General features: G+C 33.7%; 5 protein-coding genes and 1 long non-coding RNA gene across 6 annotated transcripts; 3 read left to right on the top strand and 3 right to left on the bottom strand.

Annotated features, from left to right (window-relative positions):
- Positions 1 to 119: 119 nt before the first annotated feature.
- Positions 120 to 5,782, top strand: LOC103874043 (ABC transporter A family member 7). Its single transcript, XM_009152451.3, has 16 exons — positions 120 to 1,102; positions 1,184 to 1,571; positions 1,653 to 1,732; positions 1,828 to 1,972; positions 2,178 to 2,297; positions 2,405 to 2,529; positions 2,609 to 2,767; positions 2,941 to 3,103; positions 3,184 to 3,309; positions 3,397 to 3,480; positions 3,561 to 3,907; positions 3,988 to 4,188; positions 4,312 to 4,421; positions 4,531 to 4,615; positions 4,725 to 4,853; positions 5,120 to 5,782. Exons 1-16 carry the CDS (start codon positions 1,031 to 1,033, stop codon positions 5,612 to 5,614), a joined length of 2,829 nt encoding a protein of 942 aa, XP_009150699.1. The 5' UTR covers positions 120 to 1,030; the 3' UTR covers positions 5,615 to 5,782.
- Positions 5,783 to 9,095: 3,313 nt separating this feature from the next.
- LOC117126519 lies at positions 9,096 to 12,400 on the bottom strand. Its single transcript, XR_004449133.1, has 2 exons — positions 12,164 to 12,400; positions 9,096 to 12,065 (listed from the first exon to the last, which is right to left on the bottom strand). It is a non-coding gene; the product is annotated as an uncharacterized LOC117126519 (long non-coding RNA).
- Positions 12,401 to 12,450: 50 nt separating this feature from the next.
- LOC117125756 lies at positions 12,451 to 13,635 on the bottom strand. The gene is made up of 5 exons (XM_033275559.1): positions 13,486 to 13,635; positions 13,082 to 13,288; positions 12,886 to 13,001; positions 12,658 to 12,782; positions 12,451 to 12,581 (listed from the first exon to the last, which is right to left on the bottom strand). Exons 1-5 carry the CDS (start codon positions 13,633 to 13,635, stop codon positions 12,451 to 12,453), a joined length of 729 nt encoding a protein of 242 aa, XP_033131450.1.
- A 1,248-nt stretch (positions 13,636 to 14,883) lies between these two features.
- LOC103874059 (putative DNA glycosylase At3g47830) lies at positions 14,884 to 16,505 on the top strand. The gene is made up of 4 exons (XM_009152469.3): positions 14,884 to 15,442; positions 15,598 to 15,798; positions 15,952 to 16,008; positions 16,086 to 16,505. Exons 1-4 carry the CDS (start codon positions 15,053 to 15,055, stop codon positions 16,320 to 16,322), a joined length of 885 nt encoding a protein of 294 aa, XP_009150717.2. The 5' UTR covers positions 14,884 to 15,052; the 3' UTR covers positions 16,323 to 16,505.
- Positions 16,506 to 19,581: 3,076 nt separating this feature from the next.
- LOC103874501 lies at positions 19,582 to 20,352 on the top strand. Its single transcript, XM_009152928.1, has one exon. The coding sequence runs from the start codon at positions 19,582 to 19,584 to the stop codon at positions 20,350 to 20,352; it is 771 nt and encodes a 256-aa protein (XP_009151176.1).
- Positions 20,353 to 22,099: 1,747 nt separating this feature from the next.
- Positions 22,100 to 26,523, bottom strand: LOC103874066 (dnaJ homolog subfamily B member 1). Its single transcript, XM_009152478.3, has 2 exons — positions 23,007 to 26,523; positions 22,100 to 22,823 (listed from the first exon to the last, which is right to left on the bottom strand). Exons 1-2 carry the CDS (start codon positions 23,546 to 23,548, stop codon positions 22,388 to 22,390), a joined length of 978 nt encoding a protein of 325 aa, XP_009150726.1. The 5' UTR covers positions 23,549 to 26,523; the 3' UTR covers positions 22,100 to 22,387.
- Between the last annotated feature and the right edge of the window lie 2 nt (positions 26,524 to 26,525).

The following is a 26,525-nucleotide window of genomic DNA, read 5'->3' as shown; positions in this document are numbered from 1 at the left end:
GGCTTAAGAGAATTGATTTGGCTACCTATGTCACCAAAGTTGACTTACCTTTTCCGGAGCACATCCTGAAAGAACTCCAGAGTTAAGCGTGCTTGAGCTGGAGTAGTGGAAGGACGGGTGACCTATCGGGAAGTGATTCGCGATAGCGTGTGAGTGAGGCCAAAGCACAGGAAAATGTCGGGTGGTGATTGCAGGGTCAGTAAACAATGATTTCGAACCTTTGAAAAATTAACGGACCGACCGTCAGACGGGATGGGGTCCACGGACCGACAGAACGGGCGTGGGTGGCCCATTAGCCGTGGGCGGGTCGGGGCGTTATAATACTAGACTTTCAAAATTTTAAGATCCTTAAAATTGTATATTATTTGGGGCCTAAGGCAAATGCTTTTTTAAATATACATCAAACACGCCTCTGTGGTCATGACATGTAGAGAGGTTTGGAAATATTCATGTATACTACTGGAAATTTGGCTGCATGTTTGTGAAAGAATAACTGGCAACTAATTAGCTAAATATCGAGAAAATGTCAAAATGATATTGAATAATGAAGACTGTTTCGTAACAGAGACTTTCATTTTCTACTCTTTTTTAATCCAGATCGTGCATTGCTTCTTGTCCAAGTAGAGCTTCCACACACGAAAATTGGTTTGAATTTGATCAAAGATATATATACTTCTTAAACGGTGGTAATAGCACAGTCAACCAAATAACCCCGACATTTACGTGAGACGTTAAAAATCCACTACTTGCACGTCATTACGTCTGAGGTGAAGTCATTAACAATATTATATTCCTTTATTCAGTAATAAAATAAAAATAATAATTAAAACCCTTCCTCTTGCACTAGTTATGGGATCATTAGCAGCTTCCTACTTGAAATTTTCACATGGTCGCTTTCTTGATTTCGTTGACCAAAAGAAAAAGAATTAACAAAAATAATCAGAATCCTATTTTATTGAATGAGGAAGAAGAGTAAGATATAAGAAAGAGACAAGGAGACGAAGATTCGGTAAGTCTTCTTTCTTCATCAATGGCGGATCCTGGTACTGCCAGTTTCTTGACGAGAGCCAATGCCTTGCTTAGGAAAAACTTAACCTATCAGGTATCCATTTTCATTTACTCTCTTTATAGCAGTTTCCTATAGTTCTAATACGACTCTTTGTATGTATGTGTGTTGGTATAGAAACGGAACATATGGAGCAACGTTCGGCTCATCATGATCCCTTTCCTCCTCTGCCTAATGCTAGTGGCTTTACAAATCGTTTTCGATACAGTGGTTAATAACGCGGACAATAATCGTTGTGGTTGTCAATGTATTGTCACCAATCAAAATGGTAACTGCTTAAACGAGACTTGCGGTATAGAATTTTCGAGTTCAGATCAAGCATTCTTTTGTCCCATATCTAGTCCTCCGAGATGGCCTCCATTGTTACAAGTCCCGCGTCCTGAAAGCCGTGCTGTTAATACTACTTTCCTTCCGTACATGGGCCTACCTGATGAAACTTGCAGAAGAACAAGAACTTGTCCTGTTACCATACTTTTTACTGGGAATAACCGTTCCCTTGGAACAAGTGCGTACGCCTCTCTTCTTCTTTGGGCGTAGTCTATATTAATTTTCTCTGGAACTAATAACCTTCATGTGTTTTCTCTAGGTTTATTTGGGAATCTGCTACCTAGTTCTGTAACAGTGAACATCTCTGATCCTTTGCAGGGTTTAGCCTATAATGTTTTGGTAAGTTCTCTGTTCGAATCATGTTTTCTTCCACTATGAAGTGTATACCTCTGTGTCTTAATTAGCTCTTCTTTTTTCGGAAATCATTTTATCAGGGTACTGAGGCAGAGTCAGAACTCACCAATTATCTTGATCCAGGGATTGCGTCAAATCTTTCAATCTACAATATCCAATCTGGGTGCATTTCAAACGCTGCGTTTCCGTTCTCATTCGAAGAAGAAACTCTCAAGTTTAAGAAAGGTATTAAGTTTCCGATACTGTTGATGTTAAGAGGTGCCTATTAGCCTGCCTGGAAACTAGTGCTCTATGAAGTGACTAATTACTTCCCAATTTCTTGAACATTGGATGTTACTGAATAGCTCTTAATGTAATTTAGTCCCATGTTTGCTGAGCATACTATTTTCTATGTGAGGAGACGATTAACTTAATGGTTTGTGTTAAACAGAGCTGAGATGTGCTCAAGGATTGAATCTCTGGCGAAATAACTCCAGACAGGTCAATGATGTGATATTCAAAGGTTATCGGAAAGGAAATCCCGAGGGGAAGATAAATGAGATTGCTGCAGGTTGTTGCTCAGCTTTTCTGTTATATATATATATATAACCCCATGTTTAATAAGTTATGCGTACCTGAGACTTCTGACTCGTCCTGTCTGTTTTCTTGTTTCCTTAGCGTACGACCTTTTGAACACGGATAGGAACAACTTCAATGTGCACATCTGGTACAACTCAACATACAGAAACGGCACAAATGATAGGCCTTCAACGTTGCTTCGAGTTCCTGGCTTAGTCAATTTGGTAAGAAGAAATTAAACATGTACTCAAGAAAATAAATATACAACATTTTCCACGGACTTAGGGCTTTGCCAAACTGCAGGTGTCAAATGCTTACCTTCACTTTCTGCAAGGCCCTGGAACAAAAATGTTGTTCGAATATGTCAAAGAAGTGCCTAAACTAGAAAGAAAACTTCGTCTAGACATCGCATCTCTAATTGGCCCTCTTTTCTTCACATGGGTTATTCTTCTTCTGTTCCCGGTACGTTTGCTTTTAAATTTTAATAGATAATCCATACATATATATTTTTGGATGGTTTAGGGGCCGATGATCCATACATATTAAACACTTAAATTCTGGGGGGGGGGGGGGGGGGGGTGGCAAAATCCATCACAAGATATGCACTTACAAACTAAGAGCCATTGTGTGTGCAGGTGATCTTGTCGTCATTGGTGTATGAGAAACAGGAGCGTCTAAGAATCATAATGAAAATGCATGGGCTAGGAGATGGTCCTTATTGGATGATTTCCTACGCTTATTTTCTTTCCATATCCATGCTCTACTTTATAGCCCTGATGATATTTGGGTCAGCAATAGGTAATACTGCTTTATAAATGTTTTCTTAACTAGAAAATTTTCCACTCTCTAGGCTTATGATAGTTTCTGGTTCCTCACAGGACTCAAGTTCTTTCGGATTAATGATTACAGTATCCAGTTCACGTTCTATTTTCTCTATGTAAATCTGCAAATTGCTCTTTGCTTTCTAGTTTCTTCAATATTTTCAAAGGTCAAGACATCAACAGGTACAAAAACCGTAGTTCTTGAATTATGTTCAACAACATATTGGAACTAAAGGAATTAATGGGCTTCCTCTTATCTCTAACTTGTAGTTTCTTCTTACATATACGTGTTCTTATCTGGACTTGTGGGCTCGTTTTTACTCCAGTTTCTGATTGAAGACTCATCATTTCCTAGTAAGCTATTACAAGAAAGTTATAACTGCACTCGTTTATGTGTTTTTCTCACGATTGCATATCATTTAATACTTTTCCAGGAGGCTGGATCATTGTCCTCGAGTTGTATCCTGCCTTCTCCTTATTCCGTGGACTCTATGAATTCTCACAATTTTCTTTCCGCGGAAACTTGAGAGGGGCAGATGGGATGAAATGGAAAGATTTTGGTGATAGTGCAATGGATGAAGTGTTCATCATCATTATCGTTGAGTGGTTTCTAGCACTCATTGCAGCATACTATATTGACAAGATTGTTTCATCTGGAAAAGACCCGTTGTTCTTCTTGACCAACCCTTTCCAGAAATCCCCTTCTATGAGAAGGCCTAGTTTGCAGAGGCAAGGCTCCAAAGTCGTAGTTGAAATGGAAAAACCAGATGTCACTCAGGAGGTATAATAAATGGAACACCATATATTTCATTTTCTTGATTCTTTAGGCTCTGAAATAAAGAAAACAATTGTGTAAATCAGATAGAAAAAGTTGAGAAGTTGATGCTTGAGCCGAGCACAAGCCATGCGATTGTTTGTGAGAACCTGAAGAAGGTGTATCCAGGTAGGGATGGGAACCCGCCGAAGTTGGCAGTGCGTGGGTTATCCCTCGCTGTGCCTTCAGGAGAATGCTTTGGCATGTTGGGACCTAATGGTGCTGGCAAAACATCTTTCATCAATATGGTTAGTACCAAAATGGGAAAAACATTTTGTGATTTGTTAAGTTTAGCTTATAATACCATAGAAGTGTATGATAGATTATATATCTTGTAACTATAGTAATATATACTGTCTTTTCCTGACCAGATGACTGGGCTCCTGAAACCAACATCCGGAACAGGGCTTGTTCGAGGTTTGGATATATGCAATGATATGGACAGAGTATACACCAGCATGGGCGTCTGCCCGCAGCACGAGTAATTGAACTCATAACTTCCATTCATTTGTTCTTCCCAAAAAAATGGCAAAAGAGCACATAGAGAGTATAGTTGTTGTCTTGTTCCCTTATTGTCTGCTGTGTATCAGTTTACTCTGGGAAACGCTGACAGGAAGAGAACATCTGCTGTTTTATGGGAGACTTAAGAATCTCAAAGGCTCTGAGCTCATCCAAGTATGTTATCAATCTTACTTGTCTAGACTCTGCGTTACTACAAAAGTTACTAAAATCTCAAATTCTGGGATCATCAATCGATCTCCGATCCTTATTTTCCTTTCATTAGGCCGTGGAAGAGTCTCTTAAGAGTGTCAACCTTTTCCACGGAGGAGTTGCTGATAAACCTGCTGGGAAATACAGCGGAGGTATGAAAAGGCGGCTGAGTGTTGCCATTTCACTTATCGGAAACCCTAAGGTACACTATTGTCTGATTATTATCTGACTGAAGCGTTAGAAGAAGTATACCTAGAGCTAGAGCTGTCAAATAATCTGTCCAGCAGCCAATTGAACTTGTCCAGACAAACCATTTTTTTATGCTGGGTTATAATTGGTCGGTCTATAATGGACAATGATAAAAAAATCATCCATGCCCAATAAAGAACATGGCTGTGGACTGCACACTTCATAATAGGCCAGAGAGTTGAGCTCTATGAATCTTTTAACAAACTCCTTTTTTTTCAGGTTGTTTACATGGATGAGCCAAGCACAGGACTTGATCCAGCCTCAAGAAAGAATCTATGGACAGTCATCAAGCGTGCAAAGCAAAACACTGCCATCATCCTTACAACTCACTCAATGGAAGAAGCAGAATTTCTTTGTGACCGTCTAGGGATATTCGTAGACGGAAGCTTGCAATGCATAGGCAACCCAAAAGAGCTGAAAGGAAGGTATGGTGGATCTTATGTGTTTACAATGACAACCTCTTCAGAACACGAGGGAAACGTGGAAAGGCTGATTCAAGATGTCTCCCCAAACGCCAAGAAGATATATCACATCGCAGGGACCCAGAAGTTTGAGCTCCCAAAGGAAGAGGTTCGGATCTCAGAGGTGTTTCAGGCGGTTGAGAAGGCTAAGAGCAATTTTACCGTCTTTGCTTGGGGACTCGCAGACACAACTCTTGAAGATGTCTTCATTAAGGTTGCTAGAACGGGTCAAGCTTTTAATGTCTTCTCTTGATGAGATTCATAAGACGTCAATATTTGTTTGTGCATTTAAAACTGCTACTATATGATACAAAGTTAGCGATTGTAAGATTTTATATATATATGTATATTATTACTGGAAATATATGTCACATTTTTGTGGATTACACTGAGATTTCAAAACAATTGGTTTTAATCTGTTGATTCATAGATCCACGATCAACTTTGGGATTAGTTTTACCAGTAGTCTTGTTATTTCTTTTGTTTGTAACAAAAAAATACTCACCATTAATTAATAGCTGCGATTAGTGTTAAGAAAATTGGATCTCGCATGAGAATTAAGTGTGATTTTTAAAAAATAATATGTTTGAGACATAAATATTAGCATCTTATTAGGGGAATTTTCATCTTTACTATTTTCTTAATATTATTATATATGTTTACCACTACTAAAGAGATATTTTCAAAAAAAAAAAAAATTTTTCATTAAGTGACAAAAGACTCTTATACCCTTGTTCTATAAATATATGTAATAAATAACTTTTTTAATAAAACAAAATAAAAATAATTTTTTTATGTTTTCGAATTATACTTTTTCAAATTCGAACTTTCTTATAAATTTTTTTTCTAAAAATTGTTTTTTCAAAATTTATGTTTCAAACTATTTTTAAAATTTCTTTTAATATTTTTTAAGTATTTATTTGATATTTATTAGAATTCTAAGTTTCAGATTCCAAAAACTATACCACACATCTCAACTCTAAACTCTAAGTCTAGATTAGTTAACTATAAGGGTATAAATTTTTTTACCCTTTATTAAAAGCGAGAATAAAAATAGTTAGTGTAAACAAAAAAAATTGTAACTATGAATGTGGTATTTGTGATAATTTTCCATCTTATTAAAAATGAGAAAATGTTTGCTTATTTTAAACATCTAATACGTGATTCCAGTATCCCTTTATTATTAAAGGAGGAGCATCATTAGAGACTAAACTTAAGCTCATGTGTTAATAACAAGAATGCCATTTTCGATATGGCAACACCATATTCACTCTCACCCTCTCTAATTAATCATCCTCTCTTTATTAGACTTATTACATTTTTTGCCATTATTCATTAATTGTAACTTAACATAATGTTATATTCACATTTACATAACATGTTTGTTAGTGTGTATGCAATGTGATCTCTAACTTAGTTTACACTCAATTTGTTTGATTGGTCCAAGCAAAACCAATGCATTTCACGATTTTGTCTAATAGACGTGATTTTATTTATATTCTTTAAAATGATATTCTATAAGCACAAAATCTATTCGACAATTTTAATAATAAAAAAAAATCATTTCTCCTGAAGAACAATTTACAAAAGTTAGCCAATTGAACAAAAATAGTTTTCTTTAGAAACAAAAAATGTGTTTTCTATGAAATTTGAATCATAAATTCTACTTTTACTTTAATATTAAAAAACCATACTGTTAAGAAGATTTTTTTAAAACTTATTATATAATGTTTAGAAGCAAAAATATGTTTTCTATGATATTAGAATCACACATATGATTTTTTACTTTAATATTGAAAAAACCATATTTGTTAATAAGATTTTACTTAAACCACATCTTTAGACGCGAAAATGTGTTTTCTATGATATTTGAATCATAAAATATATTTTTTACTTTAATATTGAAAAAACCATATATGTTAAGAGGATTTTATTCAAATTAATATATTTTGCTCAGAAGATTTTATTTAAACTTAATATATAATATTTACACCGTTAAATATGAAATACTGAAGAATACATCTTCAAAAGTTATAAAGAGGAGGACCCTGTATATAATGTGTATGAATCAGAGCAAATTTTAAAGTTCATATAGTTCTTATGGTCCAAGATTTGTTTTATGCAGGTAATTTTAAGCTGTCCACTGTACATCGGATGTTTAAATTACGCTAGATACATTTTTTCTAAAATGGTATAAAATACAGTGCACTTCATAATAATGTCATTTCCTCTTGAACCCTATCAAGAATGCCTTCCAAGCGCTCTGCAATTATAGCATTTATTCCCGCTCCCTGAACATTTCAAAAATCAATTATACATTGTCAATTAGCATTATTTGTGTGCAAATGACTGATCTTCATATTTTTTGAAACACAAGGAATGATCTTCATAATATTCAAAATTAGGAATGATGACACATATTCCTGTTTTAAACGTACTCATTAATGTAATTGATTTTGGTAATAGAAAATTACTGTCGAATTAGGAATGTTTTTGAGCTAAATATAACATTAATTCCTATTTTAAACATACTCATTTATTCATCGACATTGATTGAGTTTTAATTTATTTGCGTTGACCAATATATGTAATTGTTTTTATTATAGACTAATAGTCCATCGAATCCGACGTGAATTTGAATTACGAACATGCTTATGGCAAGTGATGGACAATCAATATTAATTTTCATTACGCAAATAAAGATGACGATTAGTTATCATTATTTACCCTAGCACCACACCTTTTATATATATATATATATACAAGGCTTTCTATCTACAATTCCTCACCATATTGACCTTCTCAATACATCCTTACGACAAACATTCTTGCAAGCAAACACTCATGGCGGACCTTCTCAATACATCCTCACCATATTATTTTCTTATATTTTGTTTCTTTCATATATTATTACTAGAATAGGCCCGCCCTACGGGCGGGAATTGATGGACCAAGTTTTAGAATATGTAATTATATGTCAATTTTATACACTATAAAATAAATAAATTAATCGGATTTGGTCAAAAGAAAATGAAATATTGATTTCTAATACTATTATATCATAATTTTGTGAGGGTATATAAAATAATGGGTAATGATGTTTTTTTTTGGAGAAATCTTTGTTAAAGTTATTGTATTTGGTTAGTAGAATGTTAGATACTTATAATATTAACAATGGTGATTTTTTTGGCATTTGTTTGTTTTTTTTGTGTGATATATTTTTGGTTATATTTATTTATATATTATGTAATTGATCGCACTATTTCTTTTATTAATAAAAAAGAAATGGAGAAATAAGAAACAAAAACAAAAATCAACAAAGGCGACAAATGTATTATTTAAAATGGATAAATTAAGTACAACTTATTGTTCTTAAAAATGAGAAAAAATTCTACTAAAATATTGTGTCTCGACATGTATGGCATCTTATGTTCATTCGGATCCAATCAATTATGCCTTGATGATGATAGATATGGTTGCATTGCAATAAATTTATAAACCCGCCTTTTACAATCTGCTCAATGCATATAGTGAAAGGTTCATCTTCCTCCGCCGGTGAGGGTGCTCTTCTTTCGGTATGCAGGTTTGTTGAAGCTATGCGAATTGCTTGGGGATTGAAATATGTTATATATAGTTATAGATGTGTACCCTTGTAATTATGCATTATGGATTATTTTATGTATTTCAGTAATTTTGTAATTATATTTGTTATATCTTGTTAGTTTTTTTTTACAATTTTCTGATGTATTAATCTTTGGTTGTGGTTTAATCATTTTCAATATTAATTTTCCAAAGCTCAAGTTTTATGACTAAAAAATGAAAAGGTTATGTCAGACTCACTCCTTATTTTATTTTTAGTTAACCTGTAATGGAGTTATGTATTTATACAAATTTTCACTAAATCCATCATATTCGCCCTTTTTATTTTCTTTTGCAAGTCTGGGTTCGGTGCAACAAAACAAAATTCAATTACTTGCAAGTCAAGCTTGTTGTTACTGCCATCATGGTCACTTGTACTTGTTTCTCGACCATGGTTGATAAAAGGTTTGGACTTATAATGATGATAAATTGACTTTCATTACATTTAAACGAAGCTACATATGTAATTTGTAAAACATTTGTTATTTGTCTTTTTCTTCTTCTTACTGATATGACCTTCTTTTTATCTGGGACATTTGAGAACAGCCACTTTATTACAAACTTGATTAACAACAATAGATTTCATGAATGAATTCAGATAATAAGTGGAAACTAAGAAGCTTTGGAATGCTTGACGGACCGGTTTTTGTAAAATATATAATTTTGTGTAAATTTTCTTTATGTTAAGTTGGGGTCGAGTGTTTGGATTGCCGTTGGTTATTCGGTACCGGATGAGGCATCAGTTGAATGGGTCACAGCTAAAGCTTGGAATGCTTGAGTGGTCTCTCTGGCTTCTTCAGCCAATATGACAGAAGCATGATTTGTGGACGCCATGTTTTTTTTTTCTCTTTTGAGATATTGTAAGGACGTAGTTACTTCGTATGCTTGACTGTGGATGCTTTTATATTGTTTTGTGTCTGTGGTGCTGTGTTTTATTATTCAAACGGAGATATATGTTTTTACTGCGGTTAATTGAAGATTTCAATATTCTTGCTAATAATTGACAGCTTGAATTTTAGCCGTAATTATAGTATTCGAATATGGGAACAAAATTATTTTTGAGTATATGGTTTGAGGCGTAGTTGATGTTGTTGGTGTGATTGCTAATAATCCGGTTAATCTTGATACCTTCGTTTGTTGATATGGAAATAATATTGAGTAAGATAATCTTGGCCTATAGGGCCATTTATTTATAGTAAATATATTTTACCAAATTTAAGGCCAACAGTTAAGGCTTTAGTTATTTTGTATTTCAATTAGACCAACAACAGAATTTGAGTAATTGTTATCTAATATCGTGTGAATGAATGCTTCACTTGAGGTCGGACTTGTATATATTATTATATAAGTGAGTGCTTAGATGCACGTTGGTAAATTATTCTTTTTATAAGTGCTTAGATGCACGTTAGTAGTGTTTATTCTTGGGGATTCTATTTGTTTATGAGTTTTTTAGTAAGCATATGGTAATAAATTAAGATGTTCTGGATATATTGGACCATTGAAACATAATATATGTGGGTCACAGACTCCAAAATGAAGCCATCAAGCTTTACAAACCTTTGTAAAACTGAGTATTGATTTCATCAGAGTATTAGAAGGAAAAACGATAGAAAAGAGGGAGTCTGAGTATTTTGAAAATTTGATGCGGAGTGCACTCTATTACGATATCCTTGTCGAAGCTAAGAATTCTTCAGGAACACATTGGCTGCTTTCCCTGCAATGAAAGTGATAAAGTCAGTATTAGAAATAAAAACAAAACTGAGATATCACACCATCTAAACCTACTTAATGCTAGTCTTTGCGTCTCGAAGGCCCTTGAAGATCTCTTTCTAGACAATATTGGTTACTGCATCCACACCGTCTAAATCAGAGGTATCGTCTAATATCCTAAGCCCCTCCGGTGTTGTTACTCGTGATAGCGCCACATACAACTGGCTGTGAGCGAAGACTGTCCTAGGAAGATATAAAGCACCTTGATTCAAACTCTGTCTTTAACTTTTATTGATTGTCATCGCATAGCAAAGACGCAGCGGATATTGACGGCGACATAACGTGAAAGGATGCATGGTGTCAAGAGGAGAGAGCTGTATCCGAGGGACCAATATTCCCAGTCATGATCTTTTGTTATGATATATTATATGTTAAGTAAAATGATATGAAACGTAAACATATCGAATTTAATTGTCTGAACTGTTGGTCTTTGTCTTTTTATTGTAGCGAAGGGTTTACACATCAAAAATGAATACTCAAGTAATATTAATAGAATAATATTCCATTTCAAGCAGTATTTCAGTGATCCAAATATGAATAAAAATCTTAAATACAGAACAACTGGAAAACGTGATAAGCTCGTCTGTAACCAAATATAAAATAACCAAGATTCAAAGATTAAGTGGTCAATAAAACATGGATAAAAAAAACACATGCGTAAGCATTACTGAAAGCGGAAAATACTGCACAACTTCAAGTTTCCAATCCTCTCCACCCATGCCGTACGTGCCTTCTTCTTAATTCCCGAGGATCCTTGCACCTGACTGATACCACCAGTCTCCACCTTAACACGAACCGAGATGGCACCACTGTTGTCGTCTCCATTGTCATCATCAACTCCCTATTCAGATCAAAATAACCAATTAATATATACCGTGAAGCTAACTGACCGTAATTTAGTACATGGAACTTACATTGGCAACAAACTGAGGGAGCGGAATACGGTCACCTTCACTAAGGATGCAGGAGATCGTAAAAATTTGATGGTTTTCAGTGAAGTTGTATGCACTGACCTTGACCTGGAACTTGTAGGTTTTACCCTCCATGTCTGCAACAGATGGAGGTGCCGGAGTGTCCCACGGGTTCACACCATCACCAGCATGAGGAAGCAACCGTTGAATGCAATCTCATGAGTAAAATTTCAAGACGAAGATGCATGACAGGCAGAGTAAAAACATACCAAAAGATGGCAAGCTTCATAGGCTCTCATATTATGCAGTTTTGTCATAACCCCATCAAAACAAACAAAGAGGCCTTCAACATTTTCATCTCCAATGGACATCTCCACCCGATACCTAGCAGTCAGTTAACACGTATCAAAACTCAAAGTTGACTATGTGTGTGGACACAAACGCCAATGAAAGTAAATACGGTGTGAACAAATTGAACATACATCAGTCTTCAGAACACCAACAGCATTAGTATTATTACAATCCAGACATGTGAAAGCCGAGACAGTGCGTTGGAGCTTCTTGGTACAGTTGGAGCAAGAAACGTAGCACCATCCCTTGTCCAGCTTGATACCAGTGACCTTCTCGGTGCAGATGAAATCAATCTCCTACATTCGTAAATCAGCAGCATCAAACTTTTAACTTTAATTCATTCTATACTCAAATAAAATATATGGTTGGAACACCTGAGAGGAAGCAGAATTGACAAATTCATTGAGATCAGCTATGCTCAGGGATTCCACCTTGTCGTAGCCCTTAAGACCAGTGTCTTGGGCAACCAGCCTGTAGAAGTCTCCCCTGCGATGGTTTCCTTGTCAAAATATATGTGTGTGCCTGAAGTGGCATTCAGAAACAGATGACCTGAAAAATAAAAATGCTTTTAATGTACTGAGAATACTTAAAAGGAGACTATGTGATGTTAAGCTCAAGTAATTACCTCCCACAATTTTGGGGTTGATACTGGTTGCAACCAGAACCCTTGGATCACCTCCCATTGATTCAAGTTGATTGTGGAGCTTGACAGGCTGTGAGTCGAACATACTCATAGTGACCGAAACATCACTGATAACACGTACATAAGAAAAGTGATAAAAAAATGTAATATTTTTTCAAATAGAAAACCAGTATTAAAATCTAAATGGATCAATATGGAAGAATTAGCTACTTATCCATTTTAATGGTTGCCATCAAATGGTTCTTGTCATGTGGAGGGTCGGTGACAGTGCTCTTCGCAGCAGTTATCTCACCGATAATGTCTGTGGAATGATAATTATTAGATAACTAAACAAAATAGACAAATTTACAGGTAAGAGCAGTACCTGGAAGCTGAGTGTTTGTGTTGGCAAGACCAAGCAGCTCACCGGAAAGATCGGAATAGCCGGTTCGGTTATCTCATCAAAACATGTTGAATCGCTGAAACGAACCATCATAGAGGAGTCCGACAGTCGGTAATTCTGATTACATCGGGTCACATCAAAACCGGCTAGGGAATATAGTGAACCCACCTTCAGATTAGGCATGTGAATTGCAAGCCGGTTCACATTCACCGTCGCCGGCATCATGGTCGACTAAACAAAAAATGATAAGAAAATCCTGTAATAAAGATTCAACACGACGGACGGTTCTGAAGAAAATATTAAAAACAATCACTAATCAGTTCTGAAGATCTAAACATGAATTGTTGGTAGAAGGATTAAAGACGGTTGAGACATTTAAATTAAAAAACCAAAGTACTTATGAACTCAGGCAAAGGTTCAGAACAAACCTGGGAATCAAGCAGAAACATATCGACTCCCATGAGTTCGCTACCCCATCGGAGGTTCATGGACTCCAAGAAGCGGAGCAACCGGACTTGAATGGTGGAGGAGCATCGTCCGGTCTTCAGATCGAAAAGGATGATCGCTGCTTTAGCCATATTCAGGATATAAGTTTCATCGAGTGACGGAGACAAAATCTATACGAAAACCCTAATACAAATTGAAATAATGTAAGGCCCAGATCCAATTAAAAAACCAACGTAAGACAAAGTTTAATGAAACACAGTGTTTGGTTTTTTAATGAAACGCAGTGTATTTGGCTTTGGACACATGTCGACTCCTGACGAATCCATTTAGTGACGTGGCTCGCTGTAGAAAGAGAGAGTCTCTTCTTTATGTTATTAGACTCTATTGCTTATCCTATGTTTTATTTTATATTTATAATTTATTTATGAAAACAATAATTCTATTGCCACTATTGCCAATGTTTTGTTTAACTTTACTTCATAATTTATTTTATATAAGCTTTTTTTACTCTTAGAAATTTACTTCCAGGACCTATACTTCAAAGTAACAAAACAAATATACAAGTTTAAAAAACAAATCGAAGCTTAATTTATATAGACATACACAATTTCGTGAAATCTTTTACCATATAAAATGTAATATTTCTTTCTATGATTTTTATTTTTCTAATACCTATATATTTAAAGTGATAAACTATAAGTCTCTTAACTCCGCGCAGGGCGCGGATTATCACCTAGTTTTCTTATTAATTATGTTCGTAACATGTATTCACCACTGATATTAATTGCGGTTTAAAGAAAATTTTATTGAATACTTAAAGAAAATCTAATTGTCTTTTTTTTTTGTTAAAAGCATCAGATTTTATTGAGTACTTAAAGAAAACTTAATTGCCATTCAAGATTTGATTTTCATGTGCATATTATCAAATATTAGTACTTTAACAAACTTCAGCAAATATAGGATAGTCAAATAAATATAAAAAAAATAATTGTTAAGACTAAATTATGTGGATATTTATTTAGAAATTGCCAAAAATACCACATTCATATTACCATTTTTCATATTTACACTAACTATTTTTACCCTAACTTTTAATGAATGATAAAAAAACATTTATAACCCTAGGGTTAACTAATCTAGATTTCGAATAAAAATGGAAATAAGTCAAAAATTTAAATGACAACTCTTTAAGTAGATAAAAATAGAACTCTATATTAATAGATGGACAATTCTCTCAACTAGCTATTTTTAAATTTTTGTTACAAAAATAGCCTTTAATAAGGAAAATGACCATAATATAAATATATTTTTCTTTTTCAGTAAAATATTTTGGTCATTTTTCTCTTTTTTTTTTTGGACAACATGTCATTTTTCTCATTAACTGTTATTTTTATGAAAAAATTAAAAAAAAAAACTATCAGAGGGAATTATTTTTAATATTGATTAGATTAGATTATACAAAACTTAACCTGTAAAGTTGATCCAATTCCTATTTCCATTTCCATTTCGCAAAAAAAAAAAAAAAAAAAAGAAGCTGATCCAGTTTGCATGATATATCCCGGTACAAAAACCAGTCGATTCAAAACGAGTAAACCGATCCGAATGTTGCACCGGTCCGTGATGAGCAAATCCCTGAAAAGGAAACGCTTACTCCAAGACGACGGCGGCGATCCTTATCCGGAACTCCTTAGACCTAGCGCTGACGAATGTAGAGACGTAAGGGATGCTTTGTTGTCGCTCCACGGGTTCCCTCCCGAGTTCGCCAGTTACCGCCGTCAGAGACTCCGATCACTTGATGGTCACGATACACAGTGTTCGGTGGACTCAGAAAGTGTGCTTGATGGGCTTGTTAAAATTCTTCTTTCGCAGAATACCACTGAGGCCAATTCTCAAAGGGCTTTTGCATCTCTTAAGGCTGCGTTTCCGAAATGGGAAGATGTAAGTGAGGTTGTCTTGATGCTGTCTAGTTGAAAAGCTTTGTGTTAGTCATTGGATTGTATATAATGTCAAGGTTCAATCACTTAGATACGTAAAGTGTTACATTTTTGCATTGTTTGTTGGTTAGAAAAGTTATTTTGTTGCATCCCTTGTAGGTTTTGGTTGCTGAGCCAAACTCCGTTGAGAATGCTATAAGATGTGGAGGATTGGCCCCGAAAAAGACCGTCTGTATCAAAAACATTTTGAGCCGTTTGCAGAGAGAAAGAGGCAGTTTGTGTTTGGAGTATCTGCGCGGTTTGACGGTAGAAGAAGTAAAAACTGAGCTCTCTCATTTTAAGGGAATTGGACCCAAAACTGTAAGAGTCCTCTCTCACTCTGGCTTTTCTTTTGTCACTCGAAAGGAACAATTTTTAACAACCTTCTTATGCTCAGAACTCTTGGTATCAATGTCACATTAAGATAAAGATCGTTTTGGAAATTGACATTGGAGGTGTATTGATGAATGACAGGTTTCTTGTGTTCTGATGTTCAACCTCCAGCACAATGATTTCCCAGTCGACACACATGTGAGTAGTTTCAGTAGTTCTAATGGTTGGTATTTGTTTTCTTTCAAAGATGGGAGTTATAAAACCAACTTAAACAGGTGTTTGAGATCTCCAAGGCGTTAGGTTGGGTCCCGAAAACCGCAGACAGGAACAGAACCTATGTTCACCTCAACCACAGGATTCCGGATGAGCTCAAGTTTGATCTGAACTGTCTGCTATATACACATGGTAAGCTCTGCAGCAACTGCAAGAAGATTGCTGCTAAACCAAAAGCAAAAGCCAAAGCTAAAGTAGCGTCCCCTGATGATTGCCCGCTTCTGGGGTTTCTGGTTTAGTCTAGATAACCAGGATTATAACTAGTTTATTTTGGTAATTTTTTTCTGGTATCCTTTCTCGACTTGTTGCTTAAAAAAATTTGTCTACCATCAGTTTGATATATTTGGTTGTATCAGTTTGAGGAGCCTATTCAATTGTAGTTTCCTGTCACTATTATCTGTTCGTGTATATGAATGCGACAATAACTGTGGGGTCAAAATTGAATAATGCTAGTTAACAAAAAAAAATTGAATAATGCTTTAAGGTTTGGAGCAAAAAGCGAAACAGTCAAAATTACAATATTACTAGGATAAAGACTTGCACATACGAAAATTATTTAAGAAATATCGTATGAAAAATAAAATTTATATTATTGATCGAATTAATATTTTTGGCCCTTAAACAATTTTTTTTTAACTTTTTTTTGTTAATTACATAATTTCTTTACTAATGAACTGATCTCATTTTTAAAAATATTTTAGGTCAAAAAATTATTTATCGCAGAAAAACCTAACGTTTAGGCCGAAGAATCTCATGTCTACTATTTGGTTACAAAGAAACTATGCCAGCTCGGTTTTATATCATGATTTAGCAATTCAAAGTTAATTAAGGTTATTAGTACGTTCACGTGTCAATCCTATCTATTTTTGATATTTTTCTCCTTTTTGTGTCATTTTGGTTATTGCTCGATATAAATATTGATTTTTGAGTTTATTCTCATTTCTTTCTTTTATTTTGGCTTGAGATTCAGAAAATGTTTAAGATTCAAAATTATTAAAGAGATACATGCTTAGTTTAAGAACTGCGCTTTGTGCATAATAAATATTTTATATTAATTACTTATTTTATAATTTTCTGCATATTATGAAATAATAAAATAATAATTATATATTAAATAACTAAGAAATCAATTATTATTACATATTAAATTGGCATGTATCAATCAAATGAGCGCTCTTGTTTATTCACAATCATTTTAGGATAAATAAATCAAAACAATCAATCTTATCTATCGTATATGATATAAAATTAAATTTAAACAATATGGAGTATATATATATATATATTAACATAAACACCTATTAAAATAAAATAATTTATTTATATGATTTTATTATCATTGTATCTTATTATAGAAAATAATTTAAACATTGATCACAAAAGTTTATGTGAAACTTTTAATAGTTTAAGTAATTTATACTCGTTTTTAAAAATTTAAAATACAACATATACAAAAAAATCAAAATTTTTAATATATGATTAATGTAATTGTGTAATTTATTTTAATAATACAGAATTAAAAAAAATGATAGAAAATATACAGATTATTAGCAGATCTTCATTATTTAAAATCATTAATTACTATATATATATATTATAATAGGTAGTTTCGTACATTTTATTTAAGGAAATAATAATAATAAATTTCAATTTGATAAATGAATGGTCCATGATAAACATACTATACAATATAATATTTTCTAGCAATTTAATTTTGGACTAACAAAATTTTCAATTGATTTTCAAGCCGCAACGTAAACAAATTAACATTTCAATTACGTGACAACTCAGCATGATACTTTTTTAATTAGTACAAACTGCATGTTCTAAACTTTTTAAATGTTTCTCTAATAATATATAAGGAATGCTAAACCATTGATCATTAATTTTTAACATAATAATTTTAACAGCTTTAGTTAATTTTAAATTCAAAATATAACAACTACGAAAAAATCTATATTTTAATTTTATAGCTAATTTGATTGTTTAGTTTATTTGAATAATATAAAATTAAATAAAAATGATGGATGGAATATAAATTGTTATCAAATCTTTATTATTAGAATCATTAATTGTCTTATATATTAGTCATATTTGGTAATTTCGTAGCTTTTATTTAACGAAAGAAAATATTATAGTAATTGTACAGTTTAATTAATTTTATGATTAATTTAATGAAAAGTATAATATATACTTAATTGGACCAACATATTTTCTAAGGATTCTGAATTTTATTCTGGTGATGACACGTGGCTATACTTAAAGGTCGTAATGTTTCTCAATTAATATATAAGTGATTAGTTTACTTTACAGAAATCCGATAAATTAATGCTTTATAAATTAAACACGGTAAATTAATAAATTCTTCCGATCTCAAGTTGGACCTGTATAAAATATGACACAATTTCATAAAATTATAACATTTTAAAAATTCCTATCTATATATATGGTCTTATCGAAATCATAAATTAATAATTACGATATATATATATACCTAGCATTTTATTGTTTATACAAAAACTCCAGGTTAAATTTATAAATTATACAAAAACCAAGACCACCTTCATGTTCTTGGGCTCCAAAGTTTCTCCTATTTTACCCAATGGATCGAATCCCCTTTTTGGAGGATTTGAGTTCTACCAGAACCGTACAATGGCAATGCAAGCTTTTTACAAATATCTAACAGAAGTAGGAAGCTGTACATAACATAATTGGAAAACCTAATGCGATAATTTATCCAAACTTCCTTTCATCATTTTTAACAACGTTTGTGTCGACCACTCAAAGTGATTTTTCGCGTTCGAGCTTTCACGTGAAGAGTTAGAGTGGTTAATATCATTTATACCCATAATAAATAAAATATATTAATTAGCTAAAAATAAAAACGAATTTGATTTTTTTTATAAGATAAGTGATTAAAATTAATAATAATTAGAATGATCCAAAGTCTAAAAATAATAATTCATGTATATATATGTATATATATTGTGTTGTTATCCAAAAATATCTTTTAATAAAAAAATTTTAAAATTAAGAAACAGAAAACACATAACTAAATAGTAATCAAGTAATAAATAAATTCTTATTATATAATTGGAAAGATAATGTTGAGTGATTTCTAAGATTTATTTATAAATGATGAGTATAGTATAAAAAGAAGTTGTTGAAAAATTTATAATACGTAAGAATTTTAATTAGTAATTCATATATTAATAAAAAATTATAAAATAATTAATAAATAATTATAAAATTCAACTTTCACTTACCAGAGACGAGAATTATGTGTTCCATTATTCTCCGATTAATATGAAATCAAAAAATCCGTTGTAAATCACCATGAAAGGGGACCACGTGTTGCTGAATGAAACGTAAAAAGAAGAAGACGACAAAGACGGTATACCTAATTAGAGAACATTGTGCAATGACTAGCTTAAACCAAGGTTAGAAATTGTTTAAACCAGGGAGACTACCAGCTTCTGGCATGACAACTGGTCTCCGATGGGGAATCTCTACTCCTATCTAAATGCAGGTTCTTCGCGCTTGGGCATTCCACGGTCAGCATCTGTTGCCTCTCTCTACTGCAACGGTCGCTGGCTCCTACCATCTGCGCATACGGACGCTCAAGTCTCTCTACAAATACACTTGACGACCATTACACTGTCACAGAGCAATGACTATTATGAGTGGGTAATGGAAGGTAGAGCAAGAAGCAAGTATAATATGGGTGAGGTTTATACCTATCTCAAGGGCGAGCAACCGCTGGTACCTTGGGCGAAGGTGGTCTGGAACTCCTATGGTATACCACGTCATAGCTTCCATACATGGCTTGTGTTACTTGATCGCTGTCCAACGCGAGATAGAATGATTAGATGGGGAATCGCTGTTGATCCGACCTGCTTACTTTGTAATGGTCATCCTGAGAGTAGGAATCACCTATACTTCGAATGCTCCTACACTTTTTCGATATGGGAAGTAATCGCAAGGAGATGTCAAGTGCAGGCTCTAGTTGGTTGGGAGAGTACACTACAGCAACTACAATCACTAAGGAGTAATAAGGACCTCAACCGCCTTACCCTCCTCGCAGTTCAAGCTACCATCTATTGGATTTGGAACGAGCGTAATGCAAGACTCCACCGCCAGACCTACAAGTCATCGGACACTCTCATATCCACCATTGACAAGCAAATCCGGAACAAGCTACTAAGCTTTAGGCAAACGAATCCTCGCGCTTCCTCGGCAATGATGCAGCTGTGGTTCCTCACAACATAAACTACGACGATGAAAACGAAGCGTTCACAAACTCCCTCTCCACGACAAACGACTGAGTGCTTTTCTCTGTTTACTTCTACTTGGGCCTTAGGTTCTACTGATATGTGTCTCTATAACTCTAAATGCACTGGGTAAAGCCCAAAGCTTACTGAGGCCTGAAGCCTGTATTGTATTTTTCTTTCTCTTTTGCAATTTAAATATGAAAGCCAGCTTACAAAAAAAAAAAAAATTGGAAATAAATTGATTTAGACCAATTTTACAAATTAATTAAAACCAAAAATAATTTAAACCGAAACCTATTTAAACTAAACCGAAATCTATGTGAATTTAACCAGAAATTCGAGTGGATATGTCTGCTACAAGTTGTTTGTCCCAATCTAGTAATTAAAATTTAATTTAAAAGTCTGACGTCAAAGGTGGCAATTTTAAAAGTCTGCCACCAAATAAAAACAAAAGTCGATCAGAAATTTAAATCTGATAAACATATTTGTCATAAAAATTTATATCTATTTCCCATTGAAAGTTGGTCGTACGTACTTTTAAATCGATCTTAAAAATCTAACAATTCTGAAATAAAACTGACAATTTTAAAAAATCGGTTACTTCATGCGACAGACTTAAACATATAAATTTGGTGACAACGTTAAATCGGCCAGATAAAGTAGCCACCTCTAAAATATCTGTCGTGACTTAAAAAATCTTCCACCATATACATGGCAGATGTTAATATAACGATAGTTTTAATTAACAGATTTATATCCGGAAAAATATATTTTCTGTGAAACAAATCTGCCGTCGACGATTTCTTTCAAAATTTAAATGGCATTTTCGTAATATTAGATTTGGGCACAACTGTTAATAAAGGTATTTTCGTCCATTAAAATATTTTAGTAATTTAAAACTTTTATGCTATACGCTAGTAATAACTGAACTAATTTGAATTATTTTAGTAAACTTCCCTAAAAAAAACCATTTCCACTTTCATTTAGCTCTTCACTTGGCCTTCTCAGCACAGATTCATAACTTACATGGGTAAACTCTGCTGAAGCCTCCTCTCTCTTCCAGCCTTCTTCAAGACAAAGGTCCTCAACAGTCTGCAGTGCTCCCTTGTAGCTTAAGTTCTCGCGTTTTTTTTCTCGCAGAGGTTTTGTCTTCTCGAACCCAATTTGTTCCTCGCTAGAGGATCGTGTGAAAATCCATGAAAGAACTCCATCCGCAACAGAAGACACATTCCTGCCATTAGCTATCTCCCCAGACCTTGATATAGCTCCATTGTTCAATGCTGAGCCCATATACTTTTCTTGGATGCCTGAATATCGACTCAACCCAAAAGTCGCTGACAAGTGTTGCAGGAATCTAAGAATTTTACTGAGCTGGGTAGCTTCCAAGAAGCGAATGCATGTAGGTGACTGACCCAAACCACGAGTTAAGAACTGTGAACCCGACGGTAGATTTCGGAGTTCATCCACAGTAAATTGTATCACCTTATCTTAATCTCGTTCGGTTCGGCCTCCTGGTCTGAATCAAGTTACTCTCAATAGGGTTTTCGGTTATCTGCCTCGTAAAGCAGATTAGCATAGAAATGGCCGAACTCAATAGATAGAGAGTTTGGTGATACCTCCTCCACTGATTTTCTAGTAGATTCAATTTGTGCTATGGAAACACCTCTGCTTCGTAGCTTGATCCTCGTAGAAGAGACCTTCACGCACACTGTGAATTAGGGCCGAGTGTTGGTGGCGAGAGCATGAGCTTATCAGACCTCAGTTATAAATAGATTACAAAGCATTCTCCAATATTTGGAGTACACTTGCATATTAAAAGGCCTCCAACCACATCAAATAAATAGAATTTAGAAAAGGGAAAAAAAATGTCTAATTCCAAACAAGAGAAGTAAAAAAAAAAAAAAAAAAAGACCAGAGCCAAGCTTGAATCTGTTCTTCGGCTTTCAAATCCAAGCCCCCTTAGAAGAATCCATCCATCCTACCATTCACAATCTATCATCTCCTCTACTTTTGCTATCTACATTTCATCATCATCATCCAAGAACTCTCTTCAGCTCGGACTTCTGTTCTGCTGTCAGCTTCGACGGATATCTCACGTTAAGCTTCAACCTCAGGTTACCTTTCTTTCCAGCTTCTTTAGAGATTGGCATCCCTTCGTTCGGAACAACAACCTCGTGATCGGGGTTGATGATATCGGTTAGTGGGACCATGAGATTCCTTCCATCAAGCGTTATCAGATCAAGGGTCTTACCGGTCAGTGCTTCAAGAAGAGTGATCTCCTTACTGACCAAAAGGTCGTTTCCGTCTCTCTTGTAAACAGGATGCGGCTTCTCCTCAACCACGAAGATGATATCTGCAGGTATGATTCCAGGCTCTTGGTTGCCTTTCTTAGGGAAAGTGAGCTTTGTGCCTTTCTTCCACCCGGGTTTTATCTCTATGGGCAATATCTCATCAACCACCCTCATTTTACTACAAGACCAAACAACACAGAGTCATAACAAGTCTTAAGAGACATCAGCCGCTTCCCAGTCATATTCAATGGTATATAAACTCAAATTCATCTCTATATATGCAGACATTGGCATCTTTTAGCTCATTGTATTAAAGGTATAACCTAGTCATTTACAATAGCGATGCATGAAGGAAGCATACCCAGAAGCATCGTAGACATTTCTAGATAACCGCATCTTCTTCTTCACGCCTTTGTAGAGATCCTCCAAAGTACAAGGCAATGGATTCTCCACGGCTGGAGCTTTCCTCAGCTCACTGTAATGACTGTTCCTGAAACTCCCATCGCGAAACGTTCTGTGTCCACCTCCGCCGCCTTCAGGTCCAAAGATCTCGGCGTAGATGTCATCAGCGTCTCTAGGGCTGAAACGGAACGAGGCGGCGTCAGGGGGATGCTGGTGGTGGTAGAAGTGCGGCGTCCTCGAGGAGGAAGCCTCCGAATCGGGGATTTTGCCGGATTTGAGGCCTTCCTCGCCGTAAAGATCGTAGATCTGGCGCTTCGGAGGGTCGGAGAGGACGTCGTAGGCCTCGGAGATCCGTTTGAATTTGGCCTCCGCTTCGTCTCGCCTTGTGGAAGGGTTCTTGTCGGGATGCCAGATCATCGCGAGACGCTTGTAAGCTTTCTTTAGATCATCCTCCGTCGCGTTGTGATTTACCTTCAGTATGTTGTAGTAATCCACACCCATCTCTCTCACGATGGTTGGCCGTCGCCGGAGAAAGAAGTGGAAACAGAATCAGAGACAGATGCGTGGAGACTAGGAAAGAAGGAGGTTAGTTTCCACGTTTCCCTTTTCATTAAAACTCCTTTTTTTCTTTCTTGTTAACAACTTTTTTTTTTATTTTTCACATCACTTAGAAACTAACTATAAAATCGGTGGACTTGAATCAACATAAAGCAAAGTTAAAAGAGAATTCCTCGCACCACATATAAGCTTATCCACCAAAATATTTTGTGCTCTAAGAATATATCTGATCCAGAAGTGAAGGAAGAAAATCTTGCTGCAGTTGCATTCTTCCATGTACGTAGAGAAAGCGGGTCATTCTTTAGGTATCGACACCATCTTTACCAACTGGGAACAATCCATCGTAAAAACTACATCAGAATATTGGAGAATTTTCATGCATTTCATTGCCTAAATTAGTGCTTCACATTCAACATGCAAAAGTGACAAACTTCTGCGAAGATTAAGAGAAGACAAATAATGTATTTTAGCAAACATCAAAATGAAAAAAGTTTTTTTTCTCAAAAGATATTTTTTATTAATTATTTATTTATATTCATATATAACTATAGAATAAAGCTATAAGATGCTTTCAGTGACAAAAAAAACTATAAGAAGCTTTTACCTTCTAATTAAATCTATTTTAATCATTTTTCCTTTTTGTGTGTTATTTTAGTAAAAAAAAACTAAAGTGAATTTTAATTTTACCATAAATTTGGTACACCTTTTCAAATTTACCTTCAAAGAATGATGATTTTCATAAAAATCTTAAGTTTGTAATTAAAAACAACAAAACTAAATCTTTAAATCATTAAGAATAATTAATAAAACATTTATATAAGTTTATAAGCCCAATCCTATCCCCTAAATAATAATCACCAAACTCTAAATTCAAATGCTAAAATATTTTTGATTGAACGTATTTTAAAAAAATAACAGTCGAACTATGGTATGCAACCAATTTCTCCAAAAACTATTTTTATGATCTTCTCAGAATTTTTCTTTTTGTTTATTAAACATATATTGCCTTTGAAGATTGTTAAATGGCCTAATTTTGTTTGGTACCTAATGTCTTATTTTAATTTTTATTCCTGGAAAACTACATATATATTACACAACACAAATTTATTCTATCCCAATAATTAGGATTGATTTGTACTAAGTTAAAAGCACCAAATTCAAGTAATAGACAGAAAATTAAGAGAAGACAAATAATGTATTTTAATAAAGAATTAATTAGTACAATGTAAACATAATTTTTTTGAGACAAAGGGATATAAATTAAAAATAGATTATGATACTGATTTAGACAAAACAATGTTGTAAAAACGCGAGTTATATGTTTTATTTACAATACTTATAAAACAAAAAAATTGCAAGCGTTAAGCTATTAGATTAGATGTTCAATTATTTATATTTTTCATATTAATAAAATAGATATATATTGATTTGGTTAGGTATAATGTAAATGTTAATAATGGCTAAGTACAATTGTTAAAATACCACCAAAATATGACAATAAACAATGAGTCAGTGAAAAAATAGAAATATGACATATTAATAGTCTATATTATATTATTTAATTTGTTAACTTACTAATGAATGAGTACAATAATAATATAAATTTTTGTAAGACTCTATTTTAATAGACTAGATATACAGTTGAAACTTTATAAATTAAATATTCGATAAATTAACAAACGCGATAAATTAATATTCAAAATATGACATAAATTAATAAAATAATAAGATAACTTTTTTTTTAGAAAATCATGTGTAAATCTATGGTCTCATTAAAATCGTTAATGAATAATTTATATATATTATATATGTAAAAATAAAATATTGTATGGTTTTCTATATTCACAATGATATTACCTCTATTTTCTTAAAAAAATAATATATTTTGATAATATTTATTAAAACTATATCTAAAACACCATTTAAATTTTATAAAACATATTTCATATACATGAAGCAATATAAGAAAAATATTATTAAAGTCAAATTTCAAAAACAAAATTAATGTATATATATAGTAAAATTAATTATTTTGTTATTTTATATAAAAGATAAACTCTAAATAGAAAAATCTAAAAATGAAACTTTTGTAAATTAATAACTTCATAAACTAATAACCAAAATTATTAATTTATAGAGTTTTAACTGTAATAATTCGTGTGAGAGCTAAATTCCGCAATGAGAATTTTAATGTGAATAGAATAAGGTTTAGGAAAACGATGGGAAATGTCTCAAGATAGTTTGCTCGAATTGGAGTAATATTATTGACAATGAATATGATGAATTCAAAGAACAAAACACAAAATAATACGGATCAAAAAGCATTTTCTAGGTCTCAAGTGAGTAAGTCAAAAAATGTGTCTCAAATAATGATCTTGGCTCGTTCCTTAGACTGCTCAGCTCGCTTCAACTACTCCGTATATCTAAGACGTGACATTCCTTGCTCCGAAGATCTTGGCCTTTTGTGTAACCGATTGACTGTGAAATGACATGGTCTTGGTTGTTATCTGTACTTGAGCTCGCTACCTCGAGCTATGAGATAAACCTTTGGGCTGAAATAATTGGGTTCCACCGATAGATCATGTCTTCTGCCTGTCTATTCCGCTTCGATTGGGTTTATAGTGGACCAGATTTGTGTAATAAATCCTGCTCCAACACCTCAACAAGAGAGTTCATTAATATGTTGTTAATCATCTAATCTATTTATTTAGGGTCATATTTTTATCTACCATTAACAAGTCATAGTAGGACTACTTTTTTTTTTTTTGTCATCCATAGTAGGACTACTTAAAGAATTATTTAACATGAAATATTTGATTATTTACATTAATAATAAACCAACTATATATTTTATTTTTATTTTTTTAATTATAACAAAACCTGTTGAGAAATAATCTAACAAAATCTTATTTAAACATTT

This window comes from Brassica rapa, chromosome A01 (assembly GCF_000309985.2).
Source record: "Brassica rapa cultivar Chiifu-401-42 chromosome A01, CAAS_Brap_v3.01, whole genome shotgun sequence".
Classification (NCBI taxonomy): domain Eukaryota; kingdom Viridiplantae; phylum Streptophyta; class Magnoliopsida; order Brassicales; family Brassicaceae; genus Brassica; species Brassica rapa.
This window is presented reverse-complemented; position numbering and strand designations above follow the sequence as displayed.